Below are 15444 nucleotides of genomic sequence, written 5' to 3'. Positions count from 1 at the left end.
CAAAGTGAAAAATTCTAAAAGGGAAGGGATGTAGCTCAGGGGTCCAGCACACCTGGGTCCTTTCCCCAGTTCTTTAAAAAAAGAAGGAAAAAGGAGGAGGAGGAGGAAAAGAAGAGGAGGAGGAAGCAAGGGGAAGAGAAGGAGAAGACAAATGAAAATTAAGTTTGTGGACTCCTACAGGCCGTACCTCAAGCTTACCACACAGTTTAAATTTGGGTGATATAGCAATTCAGTGGGATCCCATCTCACAAAATAAAAATAGCCAGGCATGGTGGTACATGCCTTTGATCCCAGCACTTGGGAGGCTGAGGCAGGAAGATCACTGAGAGTCTGAGGCCAGCCTGGGCTACACAACAAGACCTTGTCTCAGACAAACAAACACACACACACACATAATAAAATAAAAAGGGCTAAGCTTGTGGGGATGCAGCTCAGCGCAAGGACTCTGCATTTCAATCCCCAGAAAGAAAAGAAAAGAATTCCAGAAAGAAACAGAGGAGCTGGGGATTTAATGCAGTGGCATAAGCACCTGCCTGGTAAAGACAAATGAGGAATTGCTTAGTTCGTACTAGATTTCTTTCCTTTTTGGCTTTTGATTTATTTGTTTGGTTTTTAGAGACAGGGTCTCAGTACGTAGTGCAGGCTGGCCTTGGACTCACTATGGAGCCCAGGCTGGCCTCGAACTTGCAGAGGTCCCCCTGCCTCAGCCTCCTCAGTGCTGGGATTTCAGGGGTGAACTACCACACGCAGCTATCATTCATTGCTTTAGTTGTGATAGTAGCCTTGAAGTTATGTAACCAAAAAGAAGGCTTTGTGTTGAGAGAAAGACCCTGAAATATCTGTAGGTGGAGAATGTCTGGGATTTGTGAGCAGCACAAGACCACCTAATAAGGACACATTGGTCTGTTGCTGTTGCCATCTCGAGTTCCTTAGACTGGTTTTTTGTTTTGGTTTGCTTGCTTTTGTTTTTTTAATACTAGGAATTGAGCCCAGGGCCTTTGCACTAAGCCACATCCTTAGCCCCCCCCCCCTTTTTTATTTTGTGACTGAGTCTTGCTAAGTGGCTAAATGCCCAGACCATACTGAAACCTGCAATCCTTTTGCCTCAGCCTCCCACAGTACCATCAATCCAGGAAATGCTTACCTAGACACCAGTCCTGGCTGTCTGGTTTTACATATGTTTAAAAGTTTCCATAATAAGAATTTAAAAGTTTTGGATATAGTCATTCCCTCTATATCTGCAGGTTCCAAATCAGTGGATTTAACCAACCCTGGAAGACAAGTATTTGAAATAAAACTGTCTGTACTAAACATACACATATTTTTTCTTATTATTCCCTGAATAATGCAGTGTAACAACTACGCACATCGAATTTCATTATATTAGCTACTGTGAGTCATCTACAGATGATCTGAAAGTCACAGGGGTGCTGGAGATTAGCTCAGTGGCAGAGCACTTGTCTAGTACACTCCAGGCCCTGGGTTCAATTCCTGGCACTGCCAAAAAAAAGTATACAAGTAGCTCTATGCAAATAGTATACTCTTTTAGCCAGGCATGGTGGGACACACCTGTAATCCTAGCACTTGGGAGGCTAAGGCAGGAGGACTGCTGTGAGTTTGACCCAGCCAAGGCTCTGTAGTGGGTTCAAGGTCAGCCTGAACTGCACAGCAACATTGTTTCAAAAATAAATAAATGGATGGTAGACACCTGCAATCCCAGCACTCCAGGATTGTCATGAGTTCCAGTATGAGTTGTCATAGTAGGAGGATTGTCATGAGTTCCAGGCCAGCCTGGGCTATATAATAAGTCCCTGTCTCCAAAAAATTAAAAACTAAGTAAATGGATGGTTGGAGAGACAAATGTGGCAATATTCACATACAGAATGTGATTTCAGCCTCTGTATAAGGATGAGCCCAGGGCCTCCTGCATGCCAGGGAGGTGCTCTTGCCCCTAAGCTAAGCCCAGCCCACATCAATTTGGTATTATGTGTATTCTGTCATCATTATAAAAGACTTAAGAGGGTCGGGGATATAGCTCAGCAGCACGAGTGCCTGCCTGGCAAGTGCAAGGTCCTGAATTTAATTGTCGACACAAAAATAATAGGACCTGGAGCTAGGGATGTAGCCCAGGAGTAAAGCATCTGCCTGACTTGTGTGAGGCCCTGGAGTCCATTTCCTGGGTTGAGAACCAAGGAAACAAACAAACAAACAAAAAACCAGTAGCCTGTTGTGGTGGCTCACGCCTGTAATCCCAGCACTCAGGAGGTTGAGGCAGGAGGATCTTGAGAGTTCGAGACTAGCTTTGGCTACAAAGTGAGCTCAAGGCCTGCCTGAACTGCATAGCGAGATTAGACCCCATCTCAAAAAGACAAACAAAACAAAACAAAACCAAGCCCGCCCTGGCTGCAGCCAAGTTTATGAAGCCACTTAGCGTAATTCTCACAGCCCCTCCCCACCCCCCCCTCCCCCGGCCTGCAACTCCCCAGGGAACAGGAAGCCGGCCAGTCCCTCCCCTGGACCTGGCAGATGTAGGGGCTACAGGAACATCTGAGGGTCTTGTTGACTGTCCGAAACCTTCCAGGGATCCCACTGTCCCACCACATGCCCCAGCCTGTTCTGCCAAACCTGGTCAGTGCAGACTGTGCCTTGGTGCTCGCACCCCTGGACGTCCCCTTCCACGGTCAGCCTTGGCCTGGGGTGCTGCCCAGTGCTGGCCCAGGGTACACTATGGCTGAAGGCCTGGGGGCTGGAGCGCCCAGGATGGCTCTGGCCACAACCTGGTCTCAACAGAAAGCAAGTCCCCTTGGCATCAAGGGCACGGCATGAGTGGGCCCTTCCAGCATGGGCTGAAGCATACTGAACTGCAGCCAGGCATCTGGTGAGGGAACACAAACTGGGTGGCTAGGAAGACACCACCTCCTCCTCACGCTGCGCTGCACGCGTGGGCTGGGGAGAAACTGAAGCATGGGTATAAAGCCAGGAATCCTGAGCCATCCCTCAGGCCCTGGCGCTGCTCAACCCTCTGGGAGACTGTGCGGGATGGGCATCCAGGGGTGGCGGCAGCAACAGCAGAAGGGGGGCCGTGGGGTCGCCTGAGCCATCCCACCAGGGGGCGCCCTCCGGCGCTCAGGTCCTGGCGAGGGTCCCTCCCGCCTGGCCTTTCTCCCCACACCGGGGGGACCCCAGTGTCCATGCCCTAGGCTCTTGGCAGGCCCGGTAGTGGGCCCAACGAAGGGGCTGAGCTGGTCCCGGGCGGGGAACACGGAGGAGGGGTGGGGAGAAAGAAGACAGAGGCGCGCGCAGGTTCTGTACAGGAAGTCGACTGATACATTTTAGTAACCGGCAACAGTGCAAGGGCCACAGGGAGAATAAGAGATCCAGAGCTGGGGTTTGGCGTCAATCTTACAAAGTGTATAAAGAATCTGTGTTTCTCTACAATAACAAAAACCAAAGGCTACAAGAGCGGTTGTATATACAAAACACCGAGATATTGCTTCACTTGCAAACGGGTTCCTGACCGGATGGGGCGACAAGACAGGGGCGCTGCGTGCGGGGCGGGCGGAGGTCGGTGCGCGTGCCGAGGGCTGGGGGCGCCGGGCCGGGTCCGCCTGCCCACCCCCGCCGGCGCCGGGGCTCCCTGGAGTCTGCCTGGGGACCAGACTCTGGCGCTGGCGCTCCTGGGCTCCAGACGAGGGCGAGGGCGGCCGCGGGCGTCACAGGTTCTGGCAGCACTGCAGCTTGCTGGGTTTTTGTCCGTCGGTGGTGGGGGGCACGCTGATGTCCACCACGTTGTTGCCGGGGGACTCGTCGTGGGCTGCGCGGTCAGCTATCTGCTTCTGTGACACGATGCGGTAGATTTCTGCAAGGAGAGGAGGGGCGGGAATGAGTGGGGTGGGGCTGGGGTTGTATCGTTGTCCCGCGTCCCCCCCTCCCCACCGCGATGCCTGAGTCCCTGCAGCCCTGAGGTCCCATGGGGCACCAGCCGGGAACCAGCACGGGTCTCAGTTGCACCCTGCACTGTGTCTGTCAGGGGCCCAGGTCCCCACCGCCACCCCGAGTGCCCACCTGTGAGGATGTTCTTGAACGCTTCCTCTACGTTGGTGGAGTCCAAGGCTGAGGTCTCAATGAAGGACAGGTTGTTCTTTTCTGGAACAGAGGACACACCTGGGACCTGGCTCTTGCTCTCTGGGGCCCCTTCCCAGATCCCGACCCCCACATGGAGGGTGACTGCCAAGCTGAAGCACCAAAGGTCCATTCGGGGAGTGGGAGGTGGGCACTGTGCCATGTCCCTGGCATTACAGGGACCACCTACCTCTTGACGCCCTCTAAGCCTGCCCAAGTGCCACTCTCTGCTGCCTGCCCCTCACCTGCAAAGGCTCGAGCCTCGTCAGTGGGCACAGCCCGCAGGTGGCGCAGGTCGCTCTTGTTGCCCACCAGCATGATGACAATGTTGCTGTCCGCATGGTCCCGCAGCTCCTTCAGCCAGCGCTCCACGTTCTCATAGGTAAGGTGCTTGGCAATGTCATAGACCAGCAGAGCGCCCACCGCGCCACGGTAGTACCTGCAGGCCAGGGTTCCCCATAAGGCTGCAGACTGGGGCTCCAAGGGCCCAGCTCTACCCCCCAGGCTCTCAGCCAGAGGCTGGAGGAAGGAGCCTGAAGTCGGAATGGTCACCATGAGGTCGTTTACCAAGCAGGACAACAAAACTGCAGGGCAGGAGTTCTGCAGCTCCATGCAGGCCAGGCCTGGACCATGGAGGCAGACAGAGTCCCATCCACCCAGGGGACAGGGATCTGGGGAGGGGCCAGAGGACAGTGAGGAGACCAGCTGGGGGCTGGGAGGGGTTCAGAGAGCAGCAGCATGCATGGTGGGATGTCTTCTGCAGAAATGGGGATGCGGCCCAGGGCCTTCACATTGAGCTACGTGATCTCTTTTTGAGACAGGATTTCGCTGTTCCCCAGCAAGGATACCAGGGCTGTGGTAGGGCCAAGACTGGGTGCTGGTGCACCTGAAGGTCCCATAACTCTAGGGCCTGCCAGGGTGTCCCTGCATGCTCCACTCCCTCGTCTTGGGGAGCAGAGATCACTTTCTTTTTTTGTTTTGTTTTGTTTTTTTGATACTGGGGATCACTCACAATCTTGCGCTTGCCAGACAGATGCTTATGCTCTTTCTAGCCTAACCCCTATGTATCCCCGCAGGCCGAGCAGCCCAGCCTGACACGCACGCAGAGGTGATGGCGCGGTAGCGCTCCTGGCCAGCCGTGTCCCAGATCTGCGCCTTGATGGTCTTGCCGTCCACCTGGATGCTGCGGGTGGCGAACTCGACGCCGATGGTGCTCTTGCTCTCCAGGTTGAACTCGTTGCGGGTGAAGCGTGACAGCAGGTTGCTCTTTCCCACGCCGGAGTCTCCAATGAGCACCACTTGGGGGCAGAAGGAAGGCGAGGTGAGGCTCTGTGGGACCCCGCAAGGCCCTTCGTCCTCCGAGAGACCCTCAGGTGGAGGCAACAGAGATGCCGGGAACGTGATGGGCCTACAGGCGGCATGATGATGACTGGTGCAGGAGCAGCCAGAGTGGATCGGACAGCACGGCCGCCTGGCTCTGGGCCCCCGGGAAGGGCTGTCCTAGCCAGAGTCCCAGCACATGCCAGGTGACCTCGCAGGCAGGGTGGCTTGAGAGTGCCAGACTCAAGTCTGCACCTGCAGCACAGTGACTAGGAAGCCAGGAGCAGCCAGAGCAATCTGTAGCCAGGAGGCCTGGAGCACATCACCTGACCTCTGAGGGCCAGGAAGGGGCTGTCTCAGGAAAAGGAGACAGAGTGCACAGGGTCAGGACCCAGCCAACACGCAGCACCCAAGAGGAGACGTGGGCCTGCAGCTGTCAACATCATTGTTGTGGCTTTGTACCGAGCCTGGGAAGGGTTACAATCCCACAGCATTATTACAGTGACCAGCAATGCAGTCTCCGCCCACTCATGTTTCCACCCACATTCAGCCCCTGGGCATGGCCTCTGCCTGAGGAACAGGAATGCCGCCCCTGGATGCAGTCCAGAAAGTGGTTTGACTGGGTTTTCAGTGGTGCTGGGGATCGAACCCTTGTCCCCAGGTTTTTCTATACTTTTTAATTTTGAGGGCTGGGATTGTAGTTCAGGGGTACAGTGCTTGCCCTGCATGGGTGAGGACCTAGCTTCAAGACCCAGTACCAAAAAACACAACACTCCAGGGTGGGGACGGTGAGGGGTGCTCTGGGGGCTGGTGACGGCTGTGTGGTGGCGGGGCGTGGGTTACACAGGCAGGCTCTGAGGTGAAAACACCCAACTCTGAGCTCATGTGTGCTTTCCTGCCTGAGTGCAACTGTGTGAGGAGGAGTCAGGGTGCCTGTGTGTCTAGATTCCAGCCCTTTCTTTCTGCTTTCCCGGGGGAGGCCGCCACCCTGGTCACAGCCCGGCCTCCTCCCTCCCCAGTCCTGCTCTTTGCTCTCACCCCGACTAAAAGCCAGTTCTCATCACAGCCCCAAGAGGGCGACAGGAAACATGGAAGTCAGCTCTGATCCTCCCTGGGCCTCCAGGGCTCCCACTGCCCTAGGGTGACTGCTCAAGTCCTTCCTGGGACCCATGAGGCTCCATACGGCCTGCCACCAACTCCTCTCTGCCTTCATTGGGCCCAGCCCTCTCAGAACTGGGGACTGAACCAGGACCTCTGTACTGAACTGTATTCCCCCGTCCTTTCGTTTTTTATTTTCAGACAAGGTCTTGCCAAGTTGCCCAGGCTGGGCTTGAATTTGAGATCCTTCTGCCTCCCAGTGTCTTGTTCCCTGCTGGATCCCCAGGCCCTGAGTGGCACAGAGCTTGATACGCAGTAAGTACCAGATGACTGTGTAATGAACAATTGAATTCCACAGTGGCTGGCAGAGCTTCCTGGGCCCACCTCTCTGATACCCACATGTACTTGGAAGATGCTGGGTCAGTCACCACCCTTGGGTCACAGGTAAGAGACAGAGCCAGACAAGGCAGCTCCCCCAAAGCCAACTCAGAACCCTCTGGGCTGCTGTTTGAGAGCCAAGACTAAGACTGAAAGCGAAAGGAGTCAGTATGTTAAAATACTGTCCAGGGTGCACTCCTCATACAGCCCAGTGCACAGACAAGGAAACTGAGGCTCCGATGGGGAATGAGGCTGGGCGCACGGTGAGCAGGGAGATGGGTTCGTAGGTGCAGGTCTGTCTCTCTGCCCAACCATATCACCAAGTTATGACACAGCCAGTGCTGGCTGCCTGGGAAGCAGTCCAGGCAGAATGTGATTCTTGACCTTCAGGGCAAAGGCCTGAAGTCTCTCACTCCCAACCTGGATACTCCTCACCCTTCTCCCTCTGGCCCTAGCATGTGGCACTGGGCGTCTTGGTTCTGTGTTACTGAGGCCCCAGCTGTCCCACCGGAGATCTGGAACACGTGTACCTCTCCAGCTTCTACCACCCAGGTCATCCTGCAAACTCCTACGCAGCCTTCTAGACCCCTCAATTCAGGCCTCTCTGCTCTGGCCACACCGCCCAGCCTGGCCCATGAGAGACATCTGCCAAGGCTAGCACCCCTCTTATGACTGTGGGTGCCAAGTTCAGAGAAAGACAGGGAGAGATGGGGCTTAGTCAAAGCCGAGGTCTCCGACTAAAAACTAGGTCCCAGACCCTAGAGACCAGGCTGGGCCAACCGGGTCATAGGATGCCATCCACACCCCCTTCACTTTCACCTTCTATCATAGTGGCCACAGAGCCTGGCCAGAGCCAGGGAGTTTTGCCCTCAGTTTTCATGTCCTTTAGGATGGACGAGGAAGCTGGGATGGTGGCACATGCCTGCAATCCCAGCACTCGAGACGCTGAGGCAGGAGGACTGCAGTGAGTTTGAAGCCAGCCTAAACTACATAGCAAGATCCAATCTCAACAAACAAACAAACAAAATAAGAATGCAATGCGATGCTCAGGCCATGCTGGAGATCCCCCCACAACCAGCAGCCCTGCTCCACTCTGGCCAACAATCTCCATCTGACAGCATGCAGGCCTCACCTTCCAGGGACCACCACCCTGGCACCCACACAGAACCTAAGCATTGTATTGCACTAGACCAGAGTGACCAAGAACCCAGCCCAAGGTCACCCAGAGAGAACAGTGGGCCAGGCCAGGATGAGGGTGAACTGCTACCACCCAGATGAGTTGCAGGAAGGCCTGCCACCTCAGCAGTCCCTGGCACGGGACACCTGACACAGAGAAGTGGCAGGCTGTGCAGCGGCCGGCCGGGCTGGCTATGTGCAGGCTGGGCATGAAAATGGCATTGTCAGGAGCACAAACCATCTGCTGTCTTGGGCAAATAAAGGGCCCTTGAGGACACAGCCCCAGGCCCTTCCAGAGAAGTCGTTGGCTTCAGTGGCTAGGAAGTAGCTACTCTGGACAGGCCCTTTGGCTTGCAGAGCAGGCAAGCCCAGTTGGCAAAAACAGCACTGGTATCTCCTGGAAACCCTGAAGCTCTGTGAAAGGGGGCTCTGCCAGCTCACTCTGGGGGCTCCGCCATAGTAAGCACTGCTGCCCTGCTCTGGGGTCCCTGATGCTATGTTTGTTTGGGTCCCAAAACAGCAGACCTGATGAGGTTCTTGTATAGGCAGGAGGACACTGAGTTCCAGGACTGGCCCATTCTATAGGGAGCAGCACCCCTCTCTCCTTGGGCAGTGTGGACATGACCCAGATGGCAAGCCCTGGGCCACTGTAGCCAGTTTCCCACATGACCCAAGCCTTCAAGGGCTAGGTGGGTACTGAGCGGCCAGGAGCGATGGGAGGGCCTCGGTGGTCTGTAGGGACACCAGGACTCGCACTGTGGGCCCTGCAGCCCCATGTCCAGCAGAGGAGGACTCAGGGTGCCCTGGGGACCAGTCAGCTGGCTAGAAAGATGGCCCCTGGCTGGCAGGGTACATTCGAGGATCTAGCATTAAGTGCAATAAACAGCCCCACTCCTGGGACGAAGCAGAATGTTCAAGGAGCAAAACAAGAGCACCCTTGGGACCCACCAGCCTCTCTGCTAAGGTCAAGGGAGCCAGCTTATGACGTGGCTGCCAAGAGATGGGAGGTGCCAAGGGGCAGGATGTGCAGCCAGGTCCCAGCAGTAGATGCGGGGCTCTGCCCATGCAGAGGCTCAGTCAGGGAGGACAACCAAAGCTCAGGGCAGGGAGCAGGCTGGGGGCTCCCAACTGTTGTTCTTCTGGCTCCTAGGGGGTTTCCTAGATAGCCATACAGTGCCAAGCTCATGCTTGTCAACACCGCCACTCCAGGCCATCCACTCCAAGTCCAGGCCATCGCCTTGCAGGTGAAGGATGGACAGGCTATGGGGCTTGGGCCACAGATGGTAGTGCACAGCTGGTATCCCAGCACCCAGGAGGCTGAGACAGGAGGATTACTGGAAGTTTGAGGCCAGCTTGGGCTACACAGTGAGTTCCAAGCCAGCCAGAACTGTGCAGTGAAACCATGTCTCAAAAAACAAAACAGAACAAAGAGGAAGGCACTGGTACATTCACATTTCCCGACAGACTCTGCTGCATTTGAGCAAGTCATGTCATAGAGGTGTCCTGTCTGCCCACTGGTCTTTCCCTCCCTTCCTTTTTAATTGTTCAGAGCCAAAGACTGCTTTCTCTTCCTGCTCAATGGAGGGGAAACCTGAGAGGACTTTAGGACCCACACACGGGAAGAGAACAGAGCAGGTCCCTGAATGACATGGAAGTTGGGAAGGGATGAGCACTAGGGACATGCTGGCCCAGTGGGTCAGATGCTGGCTCCCCAGCAACTGGTGAAGGTCAGCAGTGAGTGAAAGGAGGCCAGTGCTGTTGTTTCCAGGAAGCAGGCCCCAGAGTCCTGTCCTGGGAACCGCACTGTGCTCTGCTGCCCCTGACCTAGTAACTGCACTTCTGGGAACGTGCATCAAAGAACCAACCCAAAGGGCAAAGAGGAGACACAGTGAAAGCTCAGAGCTGGTTATTTATAACAGTGGAAGGCTGAAAATAAAAAGAGGGATGACCACAGAAACTGGAATGTGACAACAAGAGGAAAAGGTCCTCTACACTGGCAGTGCCAAAACACGGGAGCAGTTGACTCAGTGGGGCTGAGAGGACAGGCACCTGCTATAGCAGGGCTGGCGTCTGAGCTACCTGTCACCAGAGGACCTTGCCAGTGCATCCATGGGCTGGGCACAGACGCACCAAGAAGCCAGAGACTCTTAAACATGTGGGAATGAGAAATTAGAGGCCTGGACATATGGAGAGAGTCTCACCAGGCCATGGCTGCCTGACCTGTGTGGGCCTCACGTGTGTCGCTGGAACCCCTGGTCCCTCAGGTGAGGGCCTTGGTCCTCGGATGTTGATGGCCGGGCCTGAGCTGGCAATGCCCATGTGCTGAGGAAGGAACAAAGTGTGACGACTCTAGGACCTGATCCAGCATGGAAACCCCCAAAACTCGCTTCCTCTGCAGTAAAGCCCAGCGCTGGCCAGGGTTCCCCACTGCCCTATGAATATTTCCCAGTGTTTCTTAGTCTGTACTACCAAGAGGCGCCGGATAATAACGACCTCACAGGGCAGTGAGCACTCAAACGAGACTGAGTGGAAAGGGCTCGGCAAAGTGTAGGTTCTGGGTCAGTGATACCAAGAGTGAAGACAACTGGTGCTGAATATCCAGGCACTCTTCCATCTAATCCCAGATCAGCAAGCGCTACAATCTAAGGATCCCCACTCACATTCCGGCCCCGCCTCCATTGTCCACCCCGCCCAGGAGGCCCCGCCCCCGCGCCGCGCCAATCAGGACTGCCCACATAGGAGCCCGCCCCTAAAACCAGGCCCAAACCACCTCCTTGACCCGCCCACAGCGGCCAGGCCCCGCCCCTAAGGGCCCCGCCCCCATCCCCAGTCGCGCTTTCAACGCAGCCGGTCCCGCCAAATCTTGGCGCGGTCCCGCCCCCTCCTCAGGCCCCGCCCCTAACGGCCTCTCCTACCGCTCCGGGCCCCACCCCCTCTGGGCCCGGCCCCGCCTCGGCGCATCCCGGGTCTCAAGGCCTCTCTGGGCCTTCTGCTTCTCCCGGCTCCGCGCTCTGGGTGAACTGACAGCGCCTGGCCTGTCCCAGCCGTCCAGGATGCTCGACCCAGCGGGCCTAAGCCCCAGACAGGCTCTGGCTTGGGCCTAGCGGCCCGAATAGTGACCTCGGTCTGCTGTCCGTCGCCTCGCCGCTGCACCCATACCCGTCTATGCCCTACTGGCCGCACCTTTGAATAGGTAGTCGTACTCGTCGTCCCGGGTCCCCATTGTCCTGGCGCTTCCGGCGGGATCGGCGACTCCGCAGCCCCACCACAAACACCCAACGGGGGCGGTGCCGGTGCCGCACAGAGCGGCGGTCTGTTGACCAATCAGCAGCGGAAGGAGTACCGACCGGCACCCACTGTAACCAATTAGAGACAGAAATAGAGCTCCGGGGGTGGGTGTCTTTTAGAATCCGCCCTCTTCGCCCTCGGTCTCCCGGAGAAAGGCGGAAGGAATGCGGACCTGTCTGTAGTGATAGCCAATACAACCTATCAGAGGCAGGTTTAAGGAGGCTGGGCGGAAGACTGGAAGAATGAAGCGGATTGACGGAATATGCAGCCAATAAGAGGCTTGATTCTATCCCTAGCCTACCACAAGAAGACCGGTCTGAGGGAGTATGTCCAGGTGATGTTACGCTGGTTAATGTCCCAATGACGTCATAAGTCAGTCTGGGGAGTACTGGCGTCGGCCTTCGGTTCATAAATGACCATTTCCGGAGCCACAGCTCCGGTAGGATGGGGCTTTTTTCTCTCTCTTGCGGTTTCTATTAGTACCCTAATGACTTCCGGTTTATGCCTCTATTCATGCAGATTAAACCCACCTGAATAAACACATACTGACTTAGTCCACATTTTAACAAATATTGGGGGTTGGGGGTGTAGCCCAGGGGCAGAGCGTTTGCCTAGCATGTGAGGCCCTTGGTTCCATCCCCGGTACCGCAAAAGGAAGAAAGGTGGAGGTATTTTCCAAAATAACCTCTCTCCTATAGACTTTATTGCTTCTGGCATTAAAGCATATATTTGTTTTATATATTTAAAGTGCCCTGCAGCTACACAAATTAACCTATCCACTCCCCTGGCTATCTTTGAGTATGCAAAAGCTGCAGTCTTGGCAAATTTTCAGTGTACATTGCAGTGTTACTGCAAAGCATTGTTGCTTTCTTGATCCAGTGATCAGTTTAATTTCTGTCCCCTGTCAACAGAATATCAGCCTGAGTAAAGCAGGGACTGTGTGTCTCAGTCATGGCTGTGTACCCATGCAAATTAATACATGTTCAGTAATGACTATCCATATATTAAGCCTGAGTGCTGATGATGCTTGTTATTGATGCTTACATTGCGTTCCTGAGACGTTCATTGGTCTCTTTCCTTATATTCGCCATCGCATGTCTGTCTTCATGGAGGTGATGGTCTGGGGACAGGCAAGTCAGACAGGAAGCAAATAGTAAACCATGGAAGTGGCCTTCCCGTTGAGTCCTGAAACAGAAGGGACCATGATGGTGGCCGGGGTGGGGGTGGGTTGTTGGTAAAACAAAATACTTCAGACAAGGACATTTGTGTAGAATTGAAGTTGAGTTTGCTACTGGCTCTGTAGGTTGGAAAGTGGAAGCGCTTGAGTCCTGTTGAGAGCCTTTGTGCTGCATCACACCAGGTGACGGGGCATCAGAGCATGAGACAGGAAGTGAGTTAGCTTTTGCTGGTTTTTTGTTTTCTTGGGTTTTTTTGTAGTTGTTTGTTTTTTTGGTACTGAGGATTGACCTCACAGCTTTTGCTGTGACCCGCACCTGTAACCCCAGTACTTGGGAGGCTGAGGCACAGATGATCGCTGCAAGTTCAAGGCCAATCTGAACTACAAAGGAAGACCCTGGCTCCAAAGACCAAACAACTGGGCCAGGAATACAGCTTAGTGACACAGCACCTCCCTGGCAAGCATGAGGTCGGGGGTTGATCTCTGGTACAAAAACAAAAACAAAAACCAATTTAAAAAATGAAACTGAAAAATTCCCATTGCCTGATGATGTCCTAGCCATCATAATATCATAGAAAAACACATTCTTTATACATTTATGGTGATGTTAGTGTGAAAAAAACCCAGTGCAGGACCAGTCACATGGAGATTAGTGATACAGTACATAATGCTTGATTATGTTATACTAAGTGCAAGTGTTACTGTTTTATGCACATACTATTCTGTACTTTTATTGTCATTTTAAAGTATATTCCTGCTATGGCAAAGAGAAACACTCAACACGTAACCCAGGATTTGGAGGCAGATTTCTTTGACCTTGACAGGCATTGACTGGGATCATTCCTAAAATGTCAAACTCCGAACAGTGATGGGCAAGCATTTTTATAGGATCTGTAAGCAGCAAGTACAGAGGCAGAGTACTTGGCTCTCTTTGATTATTCTTACAATATGCATCATAGAGACCAGCTATGCATCACAGTGACCAGCTGTTTCTAAGAAACAAATGTAACAGGAACTGTAACAGAAACTATTACCTGGGCAACTAACAGAAACATATATCCTGGCTGGTGGGTACATTTTTTGCTATCTTCCTGCTTATAAAGAACAAATTATCTAGGCATGGTGGTGTCCATCTGTCATTCTAACACTTGGGAGGCTATGACAGGAGGATTGCTGCAAGTTTGAGGCCAGCATGGACTGTGTAGTGAAACCCAGTTCCCCTAAAAAAGAAAAAATAAAAACTCATGCCCTCCCCATAAAACAGGTTCACTATAGAGAGTCTACAGTGTTTCTCCAGCAGCAGCCTTAACAATTTCATGTTTTCTGTGTGGTGGTGCATACCTTTGATCCCAGCATCCTGGGAGGCTGAAGCGGGAGGATCACAAATTGAAGCCCAGCCTGGGCAACCTAGCAAATTAGCAAGATAAAAATAAATAAATAAAAAGGGTTGGAGTATAGATTTAGTTCTGTGGGAAGTCAGTGGGTTCAATTCCTAGTACACACCCCCAAGGATGGATGATAGAGACACAGATAGGTTTTTTAAAAATAGGCTGAATTCCTTAACTCACTCAGCCAGAGTTCCAGAAAAGCTGTGGTATCTCCCGTAGCAGCTTGGAAGACGCATGGGACAGGAAAATGACAGAATTTTCCTTTAGCCCCAGGAGTCCCCCTTCCTGGGGACACTTGGCAGTGGGCTTGGAGGACGCTCTGAGTGAAGCTGGGTGCTGCTGTTAAAATTTTACTCCAAAACAGGGATTCAACAAGAGGCCCAAGGCTGGCCTCAATTTTCAGCTCTCTGCCCCAGCCTCTCATGCAGCTAGGATTACAGGGGTACACCACTGCGCAGGGCCTCCCTAAATCTTCTCTTCACCCCCAGCCTCCACCTCTTGCCCCAGTACTGGGGATAGAACCCAGCACTCCTTTTACCTCAGCTTCCCAGGGAGCTGAGATGCAAGTGTGAGCCACCACACCCAACTTCATCAGAATTTTTAATAGAGCACTGAAACTGGGTTAGAGACTTCGGAAAGCAACAAGGTCTGACTGGAATTCCCCGCCCCTCCCCCATCTTACTGTGGAAAATTGTACACAGTTAGAAAAATGCGAAGCATTGTAGAGAGAATATCTAGCTCCCTCTGCCTGTCAGGTTGCTGCGTTAATCTTTTGCTTGCTCATCGATCTCCCTCTACCCATCAATGACCATCATCTTTTTTTAGTGCTGGGAAAGAAGCCCCAGGTCTCTACTATGCCAACTGCCTGCTTTACCACTAAGCTAAACCCCCACCATCTCCCTACCATCAGCTGTCAATACATCATTCCGCCTGCCCCTTTAACTCCGCCCCCTGTCAAAGTCCAAAAAAATCCATGATTCTTTCCTGAAGCGTCTAGAGGGTGTCTGCCTCTTTTTGGCAGCCCTCCTATGCCTTCAGCAAAGGTCTTTGCTCTTCTGCTGTCTCTGTCTCTGTCTCTGTCTCTGTCTCTGTTTCTCTCTCTCTCCCACTCTGTTCCTCTCTCATGCCAGGGAAGACCTAACACTTACAATTCATTTCAAAGAAAATTGAAGACTTGAATCCACTATGCTTCCAAAAACACAGCATACACCAGGTACGCTGGAGCAGGCCTATGATCCCGGCACTCTAGAGGCTGAGACAGAAGGACTGCAATTGCAGGCCAGCCTGGGCTGCACAGTGAAATCCTATCTCAAGAATAAATAAATAAGCCAGGCATGGTGGTGTATGCCTGTAATTCCAGCACTTAGGAGGCTGAGGCAGGAGGATCACTGTGAATTCAAGGCCAGACTGGGTTACAAAGTGAGTTCAAGGCCAGCCTGAACTATGTAAGGAAACCCTGTCTCAAAAAGACCTAAATAAATAAATAATAAGGAAATG

At 53.4% G+C, this 15444-nt stretch overlaps 1 protein-coding gene and 1 long non-coding RNA gene across 2 annotated transcripts; both read right to left on the bottom strand.

The window, feature by feature from the left end:
- Positions 1-3304: 3304 nt before the first annotated feature.
- Rab11b (RAB11B, member RAS oncogene family) lies at positions 3305-11482 on the bottom strand. Its single transcript, XM_003461405.5, has 5 exons — positions 11278-11482; positions 5225-5420; positions 4368-4561; positions 4066-4146; positions 3305-3859 (listed from the first exon to the last, which is right to left on the bottom strand). Exons 1-5 carry the CDS (start codon positions 11315-11317, stop codon positions 3714-3716), a joined length of 657 nt encoding a protein of 218 aa, XP_003461453.2. The 5' UTR covers positions 11318-11482; the 3' UTR covers positions 3305-3713.
- Positions 11483-13352: 1870 nt separating this feature from the next.
- Positions 13353-13958, bottom strand: LOC134471002 (uncharacterized). Its single transcript, XR_010040304.1, has 2 exons — positions 13901-13958; positions 13353-13779 (listed from the first exon to the last, which is right to left on the bottom strand). It is a non-coding gene; the product is annotated as an uncharacterized LOC134471002 (long non-coding RNA).
- Positions 13959-15444: the final 1486 nt, after the last annotated feature.

Source organism: Cavia porcellus, unplaced genomic scaffold (genome assembly GCF_034190915.1).
Source record: "Cavia porcellus strain 051 isolate PalLab524CR breed Dunkin Hartley unplaced genomic scaffold, mCavPor4.1 scaffold_17, whole genome shotgun sequence".
Taxonomy (NCBI): domain Eukaryota; kingdom Metazoa; phylum Chordata; class Mammalia; order Rodentia; family Caviidae; genus Cavia; species Cavia porcellus.
Note: the sequence above shows the minus strand (reverse complement) of the source record. Positions and strands in the feature narration are given on the sequence as shown.

Coding starts and splice junctions, on each gene's coding strand:
- Rab11b (XM_003461405.5), bottom strand. CDS start 11,317: ATGGGGACCCGGGACGACGAGTACGACTACCTATTCAAAG. Junction 5,421..11,277: donor GTACGACTACCTATTCAAAG/GTGCGGCCAGTA, acceptor TCTGCCCCCAAG/TGGTGCTCATTGGAGACTCC. Junction 4,147..4,367: donor CGAGGCTCGAGCCTTTGCAG/GTGAGGGGCAGG, acceptor CCTCTGTTCCAG/AAAAGAACAACCTGTCCTTC.